The 20,230-nt window shown below is 28.9% G+C and overlaps 1 protein-coding gene across 1 annotated transcript in view; it reads left to right on the forward strand.

Moving 5' to 3' along the window:
• Positions 1-26: 26 nt before the first annotated feature.
• The window catches only part of LOC100215508 (peptidyl-prolyl cis-trans isomerase H), a 34,133-nt gene continuing 13,929 nt past the window's right edge, over positions 27-20,230 (forward strand). Inside the window, exons 1-4 of the mRNA XM_065800030.1 lie at positions 27-151; positions 1,139-1,227; positions 6,177-6,221; positions 19,665-19,707. Coding sequence (XP_065656102.1) covers positions 86-151; positions 1,139-1,227; positions 6,177-6,221; positions 19,665-19,707 — 243 coding nt within the window. The 5' untranslated portion in view covers positions 27-85. The remainder of the gene's footprint in view (positions 152-1,138; positions 1,228-6,176; positions 6,222-19,664; positions 19,708-20,230) is intronic.

Raw genomic sequence — 20,230 nt, forward strand, 5'->3', positions numbered from 1 at the left:
TAGTAAATTGAAGGCATAAATTCATAAACTTAATGACTTAAAAATATATCTGCTATGCATACTTTAAGTTCCGCAGGAATAAAAAATGGCTTCTAATGTAGGCAACAGCGACAATCCAATAGTATTTTTAGATATTAGTATTGGTGGCCAGGTATACATTATGCTTATTATGTGGAATGATGATTATATAGAATCAATATAATGTTTATTTGAATAAGATTTCCTAATAACGTTTTGTAAGATAGTGACAAACTTTTTTTACTTCATTAAATAGAATAATATTGTTAATGATGTTATTTTTATTTTGTTGTTTAATTATTTGTTATTTTAGCAGATGAGAGACTTATAGAGGTAAAGAATGAAATTAGAAGTAAAAAAATGGATGTTAACTTTGTAATAGATGGCTTTGTAATAAATGCAATAGATGGTTTCTATGAGAAGTCAACAATGAAGGATAATCTGAAAAGATGTAAAGCAGAGAACTCAAAAAGAGTGCTGTCATTCATCAATATAGATATATTAACAATACTGTGATAATTATTAGTAGTAAATAGTTGGATTTTTTTGGGGTTAAAGTTAACCAGCTGTTGCAAACCCTGAGCTGTTTTTGAAGCAAGTTCCATTGATAATTTGTAATCTTATGGTACCCCAGCAGTTATGAAAAAAAATGTTGCCATCAGGAACAACTGTAATACTGTGGATAAAAAGAAGCGATACTTTTAAGAATAAAAAATGATTCTTTTAAGAATAAGAAATAATAATTTAAAATTTTTTTTAGATATACCCTAAGAACTTATACCTAGATTAGCATTCTAGACTTATTTGAAAGTCTTTCATACGTCAAGAGAAACACCTCTTGCTAACTGGCTTTAATCTAATACACATTAGAAGTTAGGTGATAGTTAAAAGGCCAAAGTGATCTCTTGTGTTTTCAAAAATTGGAGCCACAGAAGTTATTTTCCAGCAGGCCAGAAAAAAAGATTTAATTAAACCATATTTTTGGAAGTATTCTGGGGAACATTTCTGTAAGAGAATGACAGTAATGTTGTTGAGACTATAAGCTGTTGAAGAGTTAAAGTGAAAAATAATTTTGCAACAAAATATAAGAGTGATTTAAATATTATTATTTTAATTGCAGGATGTTGGGCGAATGAAAATTGAGTTATTCGCTGATGTTGTTCCTAAAACAGCTGAAAACTTTCGTCAGTTTTGTACTGGAGAGTACTTGTAAGTAAAGTTAATAAGTATTTATTAATTGCCTTTATTAATATTAAACTTTACTAATTGATTTCTAAAACTTTCAAATTTCTTTCAATACTGTTAATATTTATTTTATGAATTTAAATTCTAATTTAAAATTATTGTCATTAGTAATTAAATGACTTAAATTGAAAAATGTATTACTTATATTATTTAGATTTTTTCTGATTAACCCATTCAACAATTGTAATGAGTTTATAATTACTTTGTAATGTTTTAACAAAATATTAATCCAAAGTCATAAAAAAATTTTTTATGACTTTGGATTAATATTTTGTTAAAACAACACAATTAAAAAATTCTAAATTTTTTAATTGTGTTGAAGGAAGATATTTGCAGCTTCTAGTTGCTCCATTCTTTACAACAGAGCAGCTAGAAACAGTGATGGAACCTGACCAATTTATAAAAAATTATGATTATAATACTGAGTCTAATATTTTAACTCAAACTTTAATTTTTTCTGATACAATGATCATTTAATAATTACATATTTTAAATTAAATACAAAACATCTGTTTTGGTATTTAAACTTATCCTTAATAAAACATACTTTTTAGTATAATATGCAATATTTCTATTGCAATATTTCTGGTTATATATACTCTCATTATTCAAGTAATATAAAAAACAAACAAATAATGAAACTTCAATACAATGTATGCAAAAAAATATGGTTTCAAAAATGTGACATAAACCAAATTTTTGAAACCATATTTTATGAGTTAATATTTTCTGAAAAAATGTCGCCTATTAAAAGATAATTTAAATATTCAAAAAAAAAAAGTTTTATTAGCCAAATTAACTTCTAATATTTTATTTCAAATCAAACATGTCAATAGTCTAACAATATAGGTTCAATCCTATCTTGTTTCTGCTGATTTGTTGACTATAGTAACAGAAAGATATCATGGATTAAATAGAAGCAAAGAGATAAGCAGGGTTGAGGTCAAATACATATTTGTATTTGTTAATAATTGTCTATATTGTTTTATTTGTATTGCATTGGATTAAATATTCAATTTTTTTTTAAACCAAAAATATAAATATTTGTAATTGTATTTGAAAAACAAAGATTCATATATTTGTCTTTATGAATCCAGACTTAATATTTTTGTATTTGATACCTTATTTACATATTAAAAACTTTCAATAAACAAGGGCCATTCTAGACCTTTTTCAGCATTGGCCATATTTGTGAGAGTTTTGGGCTGTTGTTTTTATGACAAACATATTTGTGAGAGTTTTGGGCTGTTGTTTTTATGACAAACAATGTTTTTTCGCAGAGAAATGCTTTTATTCTGCAATGTTTTTGTAAAATATCTTTACGCCATGCGCTGATGCAGAGAGTACCGCTGCTCAAATTATTTTCCTAAAATAGTCCCATTACGAGTGTCATTGCTGTTTACATATCATTTTTGCATTGTTGCATTATCTATAGTAATAATTGCATATTTATCGTAATGATCCTCTGGACAATCTAAAGTGGTTTTATTTGCTAATCATAAAACCATAAACATCATTCTTGATAAAAGTCACAATTTTTTTTATTACACATTAATAAGAATCAGGAAAAAAACAAACTGAATAATAAAACCAACTTAACTCAATAAAAATTTGTTATCCAAATAAACTGTAGTCAGCTATATAATATAATTATCATTTTAGAATGTGTTTAAATGTGTGTGTCATTTTAATATGTTTTAATAAGTCTAAAATGTGATAATTTTGTATCAGTTGCCCAAATCTGTTTCAGCTACTTAATTTTAATGCCCACCAATAAAATTAAGACATTCCAGAATGTCAAACAGGTGTTTGTTAGGCATTTTTGTTTATATTCAGCAGGTATTTGTTCCCATATGTCTTTAATTACTTTGTTAAAATATGCCTGTCCCATTTTTGTCAACATTTTGTCACATTTTATTTGTTTTCAAAAAAAAATATTTTCAACATAACTAGGAGCTCTGTGTTATTGACATATAAAAAGTTTTTTACTTTTTTATAATGAGTATAAATAGTTTAATTGATTTTATATTGAGAATAAACTTGTGACTAACTTTACAAAAAAAAAAAAAAAGGATCCACCCCAACAGTATATGAGGTATTGGCCATACGCATATTGTTCCAGACAAACTTCTTATTGATGCAGAAAGGACTAAAAAAATGAATAAGGCATTTTTATTTAGGAACAAAACTATGAATTTAGTTTGTGTACTTTTTATTATTATTATTTTTTTGTTAATTCACCTCCCCAAGGCTGAGAAGGCCACTACAGAGGAGGAGACTTAATTGTGGTTATAACCCTCTCTCAACTCTATAACTTCAAAACATGAACTTTGACAAACAAGGCTGCTGCGCGGAAAAACAAGTTAAGCATGTTATATAAATTATATAAATATAGATTATTTTTTTATTATTTAAAAAGCATTTATTTTTTTATGATAAATGGTAATTTTTATGGTTGATTTGATAGAACAATACTTTCAACAACAATTGCGTTTTTAATAAAATTTAATAATAATCGGTGTGACAAAATAGTGTCGCAAAACTTTAATGTCGCAAGTTTTATTGTCGCAAAATGTAAAAAAGGAATAGTGTCGCAAATTGTCACATTATTGATTGTCGAATAACAGAATAAGGAATGTCGCAAAGGAGTTTAATGAATAGTGTCGAAAACAAACATAAGGAATAGTGCCGCAAATGAATTTAATGAATAGTGTCGAAAACAAATAATTTTTCTAAGATGTCCAAATAACTACAAACCATATATAATAGTCTGTTTTCATGCCACCATTTGGATATTCCAGAAAGTTTATAACACATTTCTGCTTTAGTTTTGCAATCAGCAAGAGCATTATTGAAACCAACAAAAAGAGGAGGCCAGTTATGTTAAAGATTCTTACAACTGCATCTCCTGTGATTCATAAAGCGTGTTCCAGTTACTTTAGGCAAGGTGTAGTAATGTTTAGTGCCTCAGCAGCTTTTTTAACTGTCCCTATTGATTTTCTTAATTTGCAAAATAAATTAAATATGGAAATATAAAAACATTTACACTCTTTAAACTGGGATACAATTTTTACAGCACCTTTCATTGCCAATTCTAAACTAGGGTTTACACAGTGAATTTTTATCTCTTTAAACTGGAATACATTTTTTACCTCTTTAAACTGAGATACAATTTTTACAGCACCTTTTATAGCCAATTCTAAACAAGGGTTTACACAGTGAATTTTTATCAGCCACATTCTATTGTTTTTTAATTGTGTTAACACGCCATCAAAAATTTCGGAAATTGATGCTTGCTCTGTCGGCTGTCATGCTTACAAGTTTGTATTTGTAAGCTGCTGTAGTTAAAGGAACATTACCTGTTTCAATAAAAGCAGTGTCAGTAGCCTTTTTTAATGGCATTAGCATCCAAATCACCCAATTTGTTCATCTCAAGTAAAGAAACTACAAAATAAGGAGGGGTCCCATCACATTCAATGCATGCAAGAACAAACTGTTTCTTGTCCTTTGTTTTTCTAGCTTGTAAACCATCGGAAAGAATGGAAAAAAAGCTTTTTTCATTAGCGATTTTAGCTACTTTTTCTTCAACGGCACTGGTAATGCATGAGATTTCGTGTGCTTAAAATTATATTAAAAAATAATTTTGAAAAAAATAGGTATTAAAATTATTTTCCAAATTAAATAATGAAATTGATCAATCAAAATTTATTTGATCATTATTCGCATAGTTACCTAAAATAAAATACCAAAACTTCATAATAGTAATATAACTTTAATTTGATTTTTTAATTTGAAACAAATTATCCAATGCTCTTATAACTAAAAGATTGAGGCACAAATTTTAATCAATATTTTATCAACTCATCCATTTTCTTCCGTGTATCCAATAACTGTTTCTTTCCCCCAAGTAAGAAATTTTTTTAAGTTCTTAGATATTGGTTTACTAACTTAAATTTTTTTCGCTTCTTAATTTAATTTTCGCTTTTTTTTTTCTTTATCTTTTTTTTTTAGTGTTATTCTTATAAATTCCTTATACTTAAATTTACTTTTTTCTGCTTTAAATACTAATTAAAATTGAAAAAGGTCACTTAATAAACAGCAGTATTGTGGAGCAGTTTCTTTCATAAATTATTTTTACCTTTTTAGTTTAACCATAACAGTTTGCTTTCAAATAATTTGATGTACATTATAATAGTTTTATTAGCATCATTTTGTATTTAGCAGACTACATTATAATTTAGTTTGCTAAATACAAAATAAAGTTATAGTTCAAATGCTATATGCCCCTTATATATTAATTTATAATATTTATTATAGTATAATTAACCAATAGATTTAAAGTTATAAAATGTATACTTAGTCTGCTGTTACGGCTGGAATTTTTATTTATTAAATAATTAAGCTAGCGTTAGTTTTATTAGAATCTTTTTGAAGTAAAACATATGTACATAAATAAAAGAAATTATATTTAAACTATATTACTTTATATTAAAAATTGAAAAACCTTTGTGCCCTTATTAAACAATCATTAATAGTAAGTTCTTACTTGATTTAAAAGAGTGTTGCTTATTTAAAAAAAAGTTTAGATATTAATTTTAAACGTTATTTATTTTGTTTTAATTAATAATTACCCAGGTCACTAATTTCCATATTTCTTAACTATAATTACTCTTAGCAGTTATTTTTTAATAGTAAAAATAAATTATTTTCACTCGCTTAAAATAAATAATCAATTAGTTTAGATGTCATCATCCAATGAAACATTTTAATATGAGTTTAGATATAATTAAAAAAAGATTTATTTCACAAAGTAAATAAAATTGCTTACTTAATCACAAATATATATTAAATTATATATTTATATGACTCTAGTACTTTATATTTTAATATTATAATCTTTACATTATATTTAGAAAAGACAAAGTTCCTATTGGTTATAAAGGTGCTACTTTCCACAGGTACTTTAATTTTTTGAGTCTTTATTTGGGTATTTAAAGAAAAGAGCTTTTTCAATATGGGAATGCTAGAGTTTCACATTGATTATAAAATCAGGCCCATTCCAATCAATAACAATTTTAGACACTGCTCCCAGATAGGGGGTTTAGGTTAAAGGTGAAGGTACCTGGATTTTTTCTTCAGAAAGAAGAAAAAATCCAGGTACCTTCAGTAGTGATCGGAAAATTTTGGTTTCGGTTTCGGCCGAAATTTTGCTTTTAACCGAAACCAAAATTGGTTTGAAGTTGAACCGAAGTTTCGGTTCAACTTCAAACCAAAAACCATAATTCAAAAAGCATTATTAAAATAATAATTAATTTTTTTCAAATTTAACTTTGTTGACAGATTTTTAATTAATTTTTTATATATAAATATTATATATTAATATAAATATTAAATTATTAATATACCTATCTAATATATTTATTTTTTTAATTTATAAAGTTATGCATATTTTATGATTATAAACGCTTATAATCTAATTCTATAATTTATTCTATAAACGTCGTTCATATAAAATGTAAATGTTTGTTTTTCTGTAACAAATTTTGTTGAAAACATTGTAGCGTTTTTATAAAAAATTTAATTTGTTTTAATAAAATTTTGTTGACATTTCAAAAATTATTTTTTTAATTAATTACAAGTTAACATTTTACATTATATTCTTAATTATTAATTTACATCATTTCATTTATAACAACAAATCAACTCTTAATAAAACAAATATCAAAAGAGCATTGATTAAACACGTCATTTCTTACTTTTAAAAAATTTCAGTTGTGCCGAAATTTCAGTTTGAATTTCGGTAAAAGTTTTGCCGAAATTTTGAACAAAAATGAACCGAAACCGAAATTTTGGCAAAATTCCAATTTCGGTCGATCACTAACCTTCAGACAGGATTAACAAGTGGGTTAAGTAAATTATTGCTAAACAAAAAATTGAAATTAGAGCCGCTCCTAAATTGAGAATTTGATGATTTTTAAAATTTTTAATAGTGGTAATATTTTTACCATCATAACCTTGTTGTCTTTGATGCTGCAGATAGCTTAAATAGATCCTATGGAGCAGAAGTGATCTTACAATTTAAAATTATAGGGTTTATTAAAAAGACAATCGTTTTTTAAAATTGTTGCTTATAAAATTAAATCTTTTTATTACATAAGAATTTAAAAAAAAAGTCAGTTTATAATATAAATAAAAATTTATAAAACTTTCATTGATGCTTTGATTAAAATCATTAGCTACTTCATTTAGAAGCATTTTGCTAATATAAAAACATGTCAAAGCTATTTATTTTTAAGGTATTTAAAAACTATTTCAGCGCATTTTTAAATGTTAAAAACCATGGTCACATTGTCAAAACAAAGTATTATTTACATGGTCATATTATGGTATGCTGTCTTCCTAGCCAAGCCTGCATATATACAAGCACTTATGTTATACACAAATTCAAAAAATCCACTTATATAATGCTTTATACAGGATGGTGTGTAATATAAGAAAACTTTTACAATAATTACAAGTCTTTTTTGCTCAACTGTTTTGTTTTGAATTTTTGTATTTGTGTTATTGTATTTTAAAAAATTGACAAGAATAAAAAAACATAAAACATATTGTCTTATCTAAGAGGAAAATTTTATTTGCCCTTTTGATAACTTCTGATTGCTAAAATTGTGTCCTCTTGTTCTTAGACCATTAAAAATGATAGACGCAGCTTTTTCCTAAATCGTTGATACCCTAATTTTTTTGCGTATGTGGCGTCACTTTGTGGCAAAAAACTAGAAATAAGATTTTATTTCAAATTTTTAGGAAAGTTCCTTTTTTTTAAATATATAGGACATATTTTTATGGTATATATTCTAATTAAGACTAATATAGTTAATTACTATGTTTTTTCTTTAAAACTATTTATTACTATTGTAATAAATACAAACTTTTATGCATGAAATGATATATATGTACCAGTCAGTAATCAAAATTAATAAATGTAACATAAATTCAAAAGAAAACTTGACATTACAGTTTTTTTTACCACAAACTGGCAACACTGCGCACAATTTTTTTGGCTTAACTTTTAAATTTGCATTTTATAGCTGGCGCTATAATTTTTTTAAGATCTTAGACCAATAGACCATTAAAAACTAAAGACGCAGCCTTAAAAAGTGTCAGTAGGTTTTAATGGTGTAAGACCTTTTTAGTTCTTTCGTTTGTATAGTGTTATGTACAAATGTCTGTAAGTGTAAACATTAGCGTGTGTTGAGTTTGCAGGCATTATATGGAACAATTGTGTATAATATATCCATAAAATGAGAAAACTTTAAAATTTTATTTTAACAATTAGAAATTTTTTTGCTATATTATTATTATTTTTTTGCAGTAAATGTATAAGCAAGATTAAAAAATTTCAAAACTTATTACGCTAAGAGGAGGTCTTAAACTCCTCAAAACAAGACTGGTGATAGCACACTAAACCACTGAGCTATCAATGATATGTGTTTAGGAGAAAAACAAACCAAATTATATATCTCTAATAAGCTCCATGTATGCAGAAAAGGTTCCCATGTTAATTTTTTTGCTTTTAAAGCAATTTTTCAGAACAAATTATTTTGCTAAAAAATATTAAGGTAAATAAGAAATAGGTATAGAAGTGATGGGTGTGGAATAGAAAAGTATAGAAATGGTAGGTTTGGTAATTACCTATATTTTACAGGTTTGGAAAGCTAAGATATATATAAGGAAAAAGTTTAGAAAAAGTTGGTGTGGAATAGACCCATATTTTAACAGGTCCAGTCAGCTAGTTCTAAATAAATAATTAATATAAAATTTGCAAAACAAGCACTTTATTTTACTTCTAAATTTTATTTTACATTTAAATAAAGTAATTGAAATAAAAGCGGTAAACGAATGTTTTATTTAAATTCCAAATAAAATATTTAAAGGGATCCCAAACCTCCGAGACATTTTTTGTTGATATTACCACGTTCGCTGCCGAGCTATTTTAAACTGTTTTATTTCTTTGCCGAGCCATAATATCTGCAATGATTAATTTTTGCAGAGGCTGTTTTGCGCAGTTTCATTCTCATAGCCAAGGCTAGATATCAACATTTCAATAAATAAAATGTTTTTAGTATAAAATAATCCTATAGTATTTTTTATTCTGATTATAACTGACAAAAAATAAACGCTACGTGCATATTCAGACTTTGGCAATGGAGAAGAATTTTTTTCTCCAGTGCCGAAGTACAAGTTTACTTGTAACACCATAATGAGTATAACTCATTGCGGTGACTAATAATGTAGCTTATTTGATGCATTATTTTTATATTATATTTGATGCATTATTATTATATTATATTATATATTATAACTCTTTGCGGTGACTAGTAATGTAGCTTATTTGATGGATAATTATTATAAATAGTGTTTCAATTTTTTTGCACATGCACATTAGTAATTATCATGATTAAAAATGGTAATTTATATTTTGTTTTGTTAATTCTAAATTGTTGTGTTTTTTAGACTAGAAGCTGTAATATATTTGATAACTACATTATACTGCATGTTATTAAAATTGTGAAAAAAAGTTTGAAGTATACAATAAAATGTTTTTTTAATATATTAAAAAACATTTAGTGTGCACTTCAAATTTTTTACACGGTATACTAATTAACGTGTTTTATAGATAAGTAATTTCTTTTTTATAAATAGATAATTCATATATAATTTTTCTATCTCATATGAGCTCAACACAGATATTCCACAATTGAATCAGCACATATGATTATGGAAGATTGTGAGGATAGTGAAGATGATGATATTGAAGATTCGGATTCATTTTTCGCTTATACTACTAAGTCTTCAAGCTTGACTGCATCAGAATCAGGCTCTGAAGATAATAACACTGAAGAAAGTGATGAAAAGAGCTAGAACAACGGGTGGTCTTGAAACAACTTCTGAAACAAATCCATTTAGAAATTCAAACCAATGGAAAGATGAGCCGAGTATTGTAAAACAATTTCAATTTACTGCCGATCCTGGTTTAAAGATAAACATGGAGAGCAAGAAACTATTAGATTTCTTTAGACTATTTGTACTATGGTAGTTAAAACTAGTCGCTACGCAAAGCAAGAAATAAATAAGCTGCGTCCCCTCAGAAGAAGCTCATGTTAAAGATTAGAAACCAGTAAATTTAGAAAATGTCACAGTTCCTTGGAGTTCTTCTTCATATGGGGTGTGTAAAAATGCCGCTTTAGAACACTATTGGCCTAAGAACAGTCTTTGTAGATTTTCCTTCTTTTCTAGAATAATGCCATGAAATAAGTTCCAACTAATGTTATGGTTTTGGCATTTTATTAACAATGAAGATTCGGGTAGTGGACGCTTGTGTAAAATTATTGGACTTTTTGATCACTTAAATAATACAATGGACAACATCTACTGTCTTAATAAAAATATATCAATCGATGAATCAATGATGCTTTGGTAGGGATGTTTTGTATTCAGGCAGTATGTGGAAAATAAAAGACATAAGCATAGTATCAAGTTCTATGAACTTTACGAATCAGATGGTATTGTACTAAAAGTAAAAATCTACTCTGGCAAGGCAACTCTTGATAAACATTTGTTGGGTCAAACAGGAGATATTGTTTTAGTATCAATGGAAAAATTTCTGGGAAAAGGTTATCTCCTGTTAACCAATAACTTTTACAATTCCTTTGAATTAACAAAGCACATGATAACCAAAAAACATACATTTGTGGTACTTTAAGAACTGATCGAAAGTCAAATCCAAAAGAATTACAAAAGCAAAACTGAAACAGAGAGACCTTATAAGCAGAAGTAGAGAGGGTGTAGTGGTTGCTAAATGGAAAGACAAAAGTGACGTGCTAATGATTAACAACTTCCATTCATTGCAAATGATTGAAGTGACAAACAGGAAAGGAGAGAAGAAAATGAAATTCAACGTTATTAAAGATTACTATTAATGTATGTCAGGAGTAGATAGGGCGGATTAAATGGTATCATATTATGATTTCCTAAGGAAGACAATTAGATGGTATAAAAAAGTACCACTTCATCTCTTTTATACTTTTTTGTTTAATACTTACTGTCTAAACAGCAAATATGGAGTAGATAAAATAATTTCCTTGCTTAAGTTTAGAGAAGTAGCTGTTACGGATTTATTGGGTGAACATTTGAATGAAATTGTGCCTCGAATCACCAAAATAGCTTCCACTACTTGTCTTCAATACCACTGTATGAAAAGAAAAAATTCCCAACAAAACCATGTCGAGTCTGCTCTATAATAAAGCGTAAAGAAACATGATATGAATATGTTATTTGTGAAAATAGACCTCCCTTATGTATTAGCGAGTGTTTCATCATTCAAAAGAATAGGTTTACACTTTAATTTTCATGAAATAAAATTAAAACAATATCAATATTTTACTTTTATTTGTTTTAAACTATTTCTGTCTTTATCCGCATTTAAATTAGGTTCCCTGGAGTTTTAAAATAAAAACTTAAATGTAATATTTTCTGAAATTAAATGTGAAGCCAAGAAAAACAAAAAAAAGATGAACAGACAAAGCCAGTCATACACAAATTTTATTTGAAATAAGTTAGTATAACTACAAGTTTACTCGTAGTTAGCAAACTCATGACGTCGGCTTACTATGAGTATTCTCGTAGTTGGCAAACATCAAAGTCCCACTAACTACAAGTATACTCGTACTTGGCAAATAAATGAAGCCAACTTACAACAAATATACTTGTAGTTGGCAGCGAACAGGTTAAAGTGAATGATAAAAAATTTTGGGTTAAATTTTTTTGATTAAAACAAAAGAATAAATGCATATCAAGAAAAACTAACTTTTTTATTTTAGTCGAAGCTCACCTTCTCTGTTTTATTATAGGCCAAAAAGTCAGCATAGTTTACACCGCAATCTACAGACTTGATAATTTATTCAAGTGCATTTTAATCTTAAGAGTTTAAGCACATGACGTCATTGATTTTTGGTTTGTTGTATAATTAATCTTTTACACAAACAAACAAAAAAATCAACAACATCATGTACTGAAACTCTTAGGAATAAAACACGCTTAAATAAATTATCAAGTCTGTAGATTTCAGTATGTATTTAGCTGACTTTTTGGCCTACAACAAAATGGAGAAGACAAGCTTCAACCAAAATAAAAAAAAGTTAGTTTTTCTTGGTGTGCATTTGTTCTTTTGTTTTAATCATAAAAATTTAGCCAAAACATTTTTTTTTTGTATTGTTCTCTTTAATATGAACACAAATATTTTTATCTATGATTTCATCACTTTTTTGACAATACTCAGTTTTTAAGAATTTATACAAATTTTTGTGTAATTTTTGCAAAATTGAACATCTATCTCAACACTGGTAAATAAATTAATGCTTGCTGAAAAGCAAATGCTATATGAATTCACTTATATATCTAATATTTTTTAGTTGTCTATTATTTGGTGCCCATTTTGTAATAGGCACACGTCTGCAGTATTTCAATAAACAATTTATAATGATTATTTTTTTTGTTTCCGGGAACAAATATTTTTATTTTCTTTTACTTAGTATTCTTATATCAACAGATTCATCACCACTTATGGCAGTTACTAGAAGGAGCTCTGCAGAGGTATGGTTCATTGGGAAGGCATCTAAGCAGCTCTCATCATCAAGATTGGCAACAAATGGAATGTCTTCCGTTGTCTCCTCTTTCATCATCTGGAAGAGCATCTCACAATAAAGGAGAGCATTCATCATACAATTCAAGAGCTGATTGTTGTGTGGAATAAGGCAAGAATCCCAACACAAAGAATTGATTCTGGTGAAAGAAAACTTCAGAAATTATACGATTCCTATCAGCTTCTAAAAAAGAATTGAGCTACAGACCTAGAAAGCTGTAGAATTAAAGAACAGATGTTCAAGGAAACAATTTTTGAGCTTTTTGACTTGGCAGCTAAAACCGCAATAGAGACAATAACCATTTCTGAAGATAGGCAATTTCTTGCAATGCAACGAGAAGATGTTACCAGCTGCAGCATGGCGGGAGTTGATATGAACCTACTGGCAAAGGAAGCCAGAAAAAGAGCTCGAGATCAAGCATTTGATGCAAAGTTATCAAAACAGCAACACTCCAGTGGTCCTGTCTCAGCCAACATCAGCAGCTCAGAAGATAGTCAAGACAGCGATAATTACCCGAGTTTTGAGATTCTGTCTTCTGCATTGCAACCTATTTCTTCTGCACCAAAACCAAAGCGTCTGAAAAGTATTGTGTCAAGTCCAGAAGTTGCTGGAGCTTTGGACAGAGTTAACCTTCCAGATCGCAAAGCTATGTTTGTTATTGCTTCAGTGGTTAAAGCACTAGGATATCCTCTTGCAGGCTGTCTCGAAGTACAATCAGGAGATCTCGAATGTCTACTCGTAAACACATTACTCAGAATGACAAAGACAACTTTTCCATTAAACTTCCGTTGTTTCTACACTGGGATGGGAAACTGCTTCCAGATATTACTGGTTCAAAAGAAACTGTGGACCCCGTTGCAGTGATTGTTACTGGAAATGGTTTGGAGAAATTGCTAGCGGTTCCAAAAATTGGAAGAGGAACAGAAGTGGAACAAGCAGCAGCTTGCTTAAAGATCTTGGATGATTGGAAAATTCGAGACAAACTTCAGGGTTTAGTCTTTGACACAACATCATCCAACACAGGTATTCACAAAGGAGCATGTGTTCTAATCGAGGAAGCAGTTGGTTGTGAGCTTGTAAGTATTGGTTGTCGCCACCATGCTCTGGAGGTTGTTCTGAGCAATGTCTTCACAGCTCTCTTTGGTGGAACAAGAGGACCTGAGGTTGGCTTGTTCAAACAGTTTCAAAAGAAGTGGCCATACTTTCAGCAAGCAAGATTCTCTCCAGCTAAAGATGAGCTCTCTATTGGAGATATGGAAGTCCTTCAAAAGGAAATGGTAGCATTCTACACCAAAGCCATGGACGAAAAGCAACCTAGGGAGGATTATCTTGAACTACTTTGGTTATGTCTGATCTTCCTTGGGGGAGGCTCTGTTGGTGCTGAGATTATATTTCGCGCTCCAGGAGCAATGCATTATGCTCGATTGATGTCAAAGGTCATCTATGCTCTGAAAATGGTACTATTTCAAGATCAGCTTACTCTGACTGTTTAAGAGAAAAAAGATCTAGTAGAGCTTGCATTGTTTGTGGCATTAATTTATGGATGTTTTTGGCACAAAACTCCTCTGGCTGCAAATGCTCCGTTTAATGATGCTCAAATGCTGAAACAGTTCCAAAAGTATCCAAACCGCACAATTGCCATTGCAGCTTTTACTGCATTTTCTCGACACCTTTGGTTGTTCTCAGAACATCTTATAGGTCTGATATTTTTTGATAGTCAGGTTGATCTGGATGTGAAGAGGGCCATGGTAGTTAACCTCCAACTGTCCAAAACAACTCTAGCACTGAAAAGAGTAGATTCCAAGAATACTAACTTCAACAGACTAGAGACATTTGTGACTATGAGGACCTATAGTTTATATTCGAGTTGTTGAGCAGTACAGGTAAAGAAGAGGTCAAAAACTTCATTTCAAAAGATCCTAAATATTGGGAAGACAATATATCATATCAGAAGTTGGCAGAGAGAGTCCAAAGAACGAAAGTTGTTAATGACTGCACGGAACGTTGAATTGCTTTGATTCAACAGTACAACGAATCGATTACAAAGGATGAAGAACAAAATCAGCTCCTACTTCCTTTTGTTCAACGTCACCGCCAGCTATACCCTACTTCATCCAAGGCAGCCATGTTGGCGAAAGATGACAAAATTGTTGATTAATAAACATACATTTTTCAACATATTCACAATATTCTTGCTTGATATTACATTCTTGTTTAAAAATTACAAAACATTGAAATACTTCAATGTAAATTGATCAGATGATCTATATTCTGATATTCTGATACTTTGCAAGCATTCGTGTTTACCTAATTTAAATTGTTAGTTTCTTTAATTTTTAAATTTGATATTAAATAATAGCGAAAACTTAAATTTTTTGATTTTTTATCATAGTGTTCAAAAAGTCAAAATTTATAGCAACCCCTAAATATAATCAGATTTGCTTCAAATTTGGCTACAATATTGCAAATATTAATAGGAACAAAGGCAGCCTTGTGGAGAAATAAATTTCAATAATTTATAATTTTGGACCCCCATTGTGTGTGTATATATATATATATATATATATATATATATATATATATATATATATATATATATATATATATATATATATATATATATATATATATATATATATATATATATATATAATAAAAAATTTTGGCCAGAGCATAAAAAAGTGCTTACCAAAAAAATAAAAGCCTTATGTTCATTTGTTCAACTTTTATGAAAAATGATTTCTTTTTTTTTAAACTATTTTTTCTAGTATTTATTCAAAGCGTTCTTTTTGCTATTTTAATTTTAATTTAAATAGCAGGAAAACAATGAATTTTTTATCGCACAGGCCAGCTTAAAAATGACCATCCTGCCAGCGCTTTTTTGTGCGCTGGCATTAAATTTCAAACAGAGAAGACTGATATATATATATATATTTTTTTTCTTTGTTATTTTTTCTTTGTTATTTCACCTCCCCAAGGCCCAGAAAGCCACTACAGATAAGGAGGCTACTTAATTGTTATAACCCTCTCTCAGCTCTATAACTCCGAAACACGAACCTTGACAAACATGGCCGCTGCGTGGAGAAACAAGGTGAGCGCAGTACTACCAGGGACGTGGTAGGGATGGAACTCGGAACTAGGGATGGCAAAAATCCCGGAAATTCTCAATCCCGGGATTTCGGGATTACAAATTTGTCCCCGGGAAATCCCGGGATTGAATGAAAAACTTACAATCATAGAAGATAAAGCCTGCGAAGAACTTTTAATTATCAAACACTATCATATGATTAATTTAACTGATGAAGTAAAGTGATTTAAGCTATAAATAACACCTTTAAACGATAACACAAAATAACAATGTTTAAAAATAATATAAGTATACATTAATATATAAGAGTTATAATTCGTTTTGAAAGCTCGACCTTAAAAAACTCAAAGCGTCCATCATTTCATCGTTTAATCGTGTTCGATTTTTAGAGCATAAAAACCCAGCGGCTGAGAATGCTCGTTCAGACTCTACACTTGTTGGTCGTATAGAATATAGTTATACACTTTTTGAAGGTGATCACCTCTTGTGCCACCACTTTCAAATAAAAACATTTCTTTTTGAATCTTAGAAGTTATACTTTCTACCCTTATAGGTGTTGTTCGTATAGCTATCAATCCTTTTTCCATAACTTCGTTTAATTGTTCACTAATTGTTTTAACTTTCTTATCACCTTCGTCGCTTCTTAAAACCTGGTTTAGCTGAACATCACAACTGCTGTCTGCTGCTGATGCTATATCTGCGGGATGAAAACGCTTTATCATGCTTACTATAATCTTTTTATTTTGATTACTTGTATTTGGTACAAAAACAACTGTGATTTTCGTTGATGTAACCTGGCCATTATGAAGATAATAAACTAAGCTACTTAATGGTGTTCTCCTCTCTTTAATTCGATGACTCAAAGCACCATACAGTTTATTCCCGATTTCAGATTTTTGTTGTTTTATTTTGGTCAACATAAACTCTAATGCAATGTCAGCTGTAATTAAAGTTGCGTCTCGTCGATAAAGTGCTTCCACAGTGGCTTTAACAGGAGTCAAAAGTGCTACTAAATCAGATACAATTTTATATTCATTTTCGTCCATCTTAATTGAATCGTCAATTTTGGAATCCAATTCTAAATCTAGAAATGCCTTTTTAACACAATATTTTAATTTGTCAAATCTTTCAAGCATAAGCAATAAGCTGCTCCATCGAGTTTTACAATCCATAATCAAATGGATGACCTTTCCAAACTCAATTTTTACGTACTTTTGTAAATAATTTTCATTTTTGGTTGGTGACCCTTTAAAGATTTTACAATTTTCCTGACCTTTGTTATAACAGGTCCAAAAACTTGGTGTTTAATAGTAACCTCAGAGGTTTCATTAAACAAAAATGAATTATTTGAATCTTGAATACAATCTTCCTCTTCAGAAGCATAGTCATTAATACAATCATTATCTTTTTCTTCATCACTGTGGTTCTCTAAACTTGCAAAGGTAGTGTGCTCATCATCTAAAATTTCATCGATTTCCAAGTAATTGGGGTCATTTTTATAAAGAACTGATATTACTGCCAGCTGTAGAGCGTGGGCAAAGCATAGTTGTTGATCACTTTCTATAATTTTTCCAAGTTTCTTCATGACGCTTGCACCATCCGTGGTAATACCAATGATATCGTCCTCAAGTTTTATTTTAAAATTGTTGAGTCTTTCGTTTAGAAGTGAAACGCACTTTTCTGCTGGCATTGATCCTAAAATGCGAATCAAACCTAAATTCCAATAACTTTTCAACTCGTGTACGTTCACATTCATGTATCTGCAGTTTCCAAAAGAAGTCCACTCATCAAGCGTTAAGGAAAACTTGAAGCCTCTTGATATTTGATCAATTATTTCCTTTATAACTAGTTTTTTAACCTGTTCATAGTAGTCTATCACCATTTTTCGAAAAGTGTTTCGTGATTTTGGGACATTTTTAAAGCCTCGTGCAACTAACCCAGCTCGTATATCAGAAGAGTTGCAAATTGTATTAAATGATATACCATCTTTTGCTGCCATACGGGCAAATACTTCAGGTAGGCATTCATCTTTTTTCGATGTTGTTGGAAAATAACTTGTGATTTTCTGTTTTTTATTTTTCGGTTCTAATAATTCTTTTGAAGTTGAAGGTGTCGTGGATAAACTTGATTCCTGCGATTTTAATTTTATGTATGGAAAGTAAATGGGTATGAAGACCTTTCGTTGAACCACCAGCAATTTTTAATATTTTTTTGCATGTAATTACTTTGCATAAGGCTGTTTCATCTGCTCCTTTTAAAAAATGTTTCCATATGAGATTTGTGCTGTTGAATTCAGCGTAGTTAGTCATGATATTAGGCTAATTTCTATCTTATTGAAAAAAAAAATTTATATTTTAAGCTATTTATTGACTAATTATCTTTATTCATAATTCAAAATGAACTTATATGAAAACAATTATACTTCGAATTAATAAATAAAGTTTATTTAATATACCTTCCGTATTTGATAACTTTTAATGTTAAAGAACTTGTGACAATCACGCCAACATTAAGAATTTAAAAAATAAAAGGAAAACATTGCATGGAGAATAAGCAGCTCAACAAATTTTTTAGCGAAAATTTAGACATTTTAAATAAATAAATTAAGTTTAATCAATTTTTGTTTTTATTTATTGTTTATTACAATCCCGAAATCCCGGGAAATTTTAGAGACTAATCCCAGGATTTCGGGATCATGAATTTGTCTGTAATCCCGGGATTTCGGGATCCCGGGATTGCCATCCCTACTCGGAACCTCTCGCTTATGAAGCGAGCGCTCTACCATAACACCACTACCGCATGGGTATATATATATATATATATATATATATATATATATATATATATATATATATATATATATATATATATATAACCCTTAACTGGTTGTCAGAAAGTTTTTCCGTATTTCGTTGACAAAAAGTAAAAATTGAAATGCAAGACCGAAAGTTTTTTTTATTACTTGATAGACTGCCTGCCCCAACCAAACCCTCAGTCGATGTAGCAGCACTACGTTGCGAGTCAGGCTATAGGATAGTCGATGTAGCAACACTCCGTGCATGATTTACAGTTAAAAAAGTAAAAATAAAAAGATTTTATTAAAAAAAATACTGAAACATTTTTCACATAGAGTCACACTGTTATGCTGCAGGGGGCTTTAATACATACATTGACTGACAAATAGCCTGAATTGCAACAGATTGCTGCTACATCAACTGAAGGTTTGGCATAGGGTAGCAATCTTTTCTTTCATTATTCTTTGTTTTTTTTTCTAAAAATACTGCATGCTATAAAGATAGGCAAAAATAATGAGCAAATGCTCATCTAAACAAGCTATAGAATATATATATATATATATATATATATATATATATATATATATATATATATATATATATATATATATATATATATATATATATATATATATATATATATATATTCTTACCTTTTTATTTCTATTTTAGTTATATGGTTCAAAATTATTTTTAGTCTTATATCTATTTTTATAATTTTTATTTACAAACTTATAATGCATGTAGTAATCTAATAATGTATAAGTTATTAATGGTTAATAAAATTTGGCAATGACATATTTATGTTTGCTTTAGAGTAATAAAAGATTTTATGATTCAAGGTGGAGACTTTGTTAAGGTTTGTATGTTGTTAATTGTTACAATAGATTGCACTTTATATATTTATACTATATGTGCATTATATATATTTCACTCTAGCAAATCATAAATAGATTTTTTGTCTTTTCTCACCAGCTATTTTCAAGTAATTCATTAATTTTGATGTAGAGTTTTCTTAGCTATTTATTTGGCAAAAATTCATATTTTAAAAAATATAAAACAGTAAAGACGTCCTTTTAAAAATAGCTGTTTTACTGTTAGTAACTAAGAATTTAGTTACTAACAGTAACTAAATTCTTAGTTACTAACAGTATTTTTAATAATAAAATTTTTTTTAATTTAAAAAAGTTTTTATTAATAAAGTATATATGTGTGTGTGTATATATATACATATCAACCATTGGAATTAGGAAAAATGATGTTGGCAATAATTTTCCAACCTCAATCCTTTAAAGGTCAGCAAAAAAAATTTGATACAAAGGTATCATAAAACATTGAAACGAGGTCTGCAATTTTTTGCCGACCTCAAAAATTTTTAGGTT

Source organism: Hydra vulgaris, chromosome 06 (assembly GCF_038396675.1).
Source record: "Hydra vulgaris chromosome 06, alternate assembly HydraT2T_AEP".
In the NCBI taxonomy this organism is placed as follows: Eukaryota; Metazoa; Cnidaria; class Hydrozoa; order Anthoathecata; family Hydridae; genus Hydra; species Hydra vulgaris.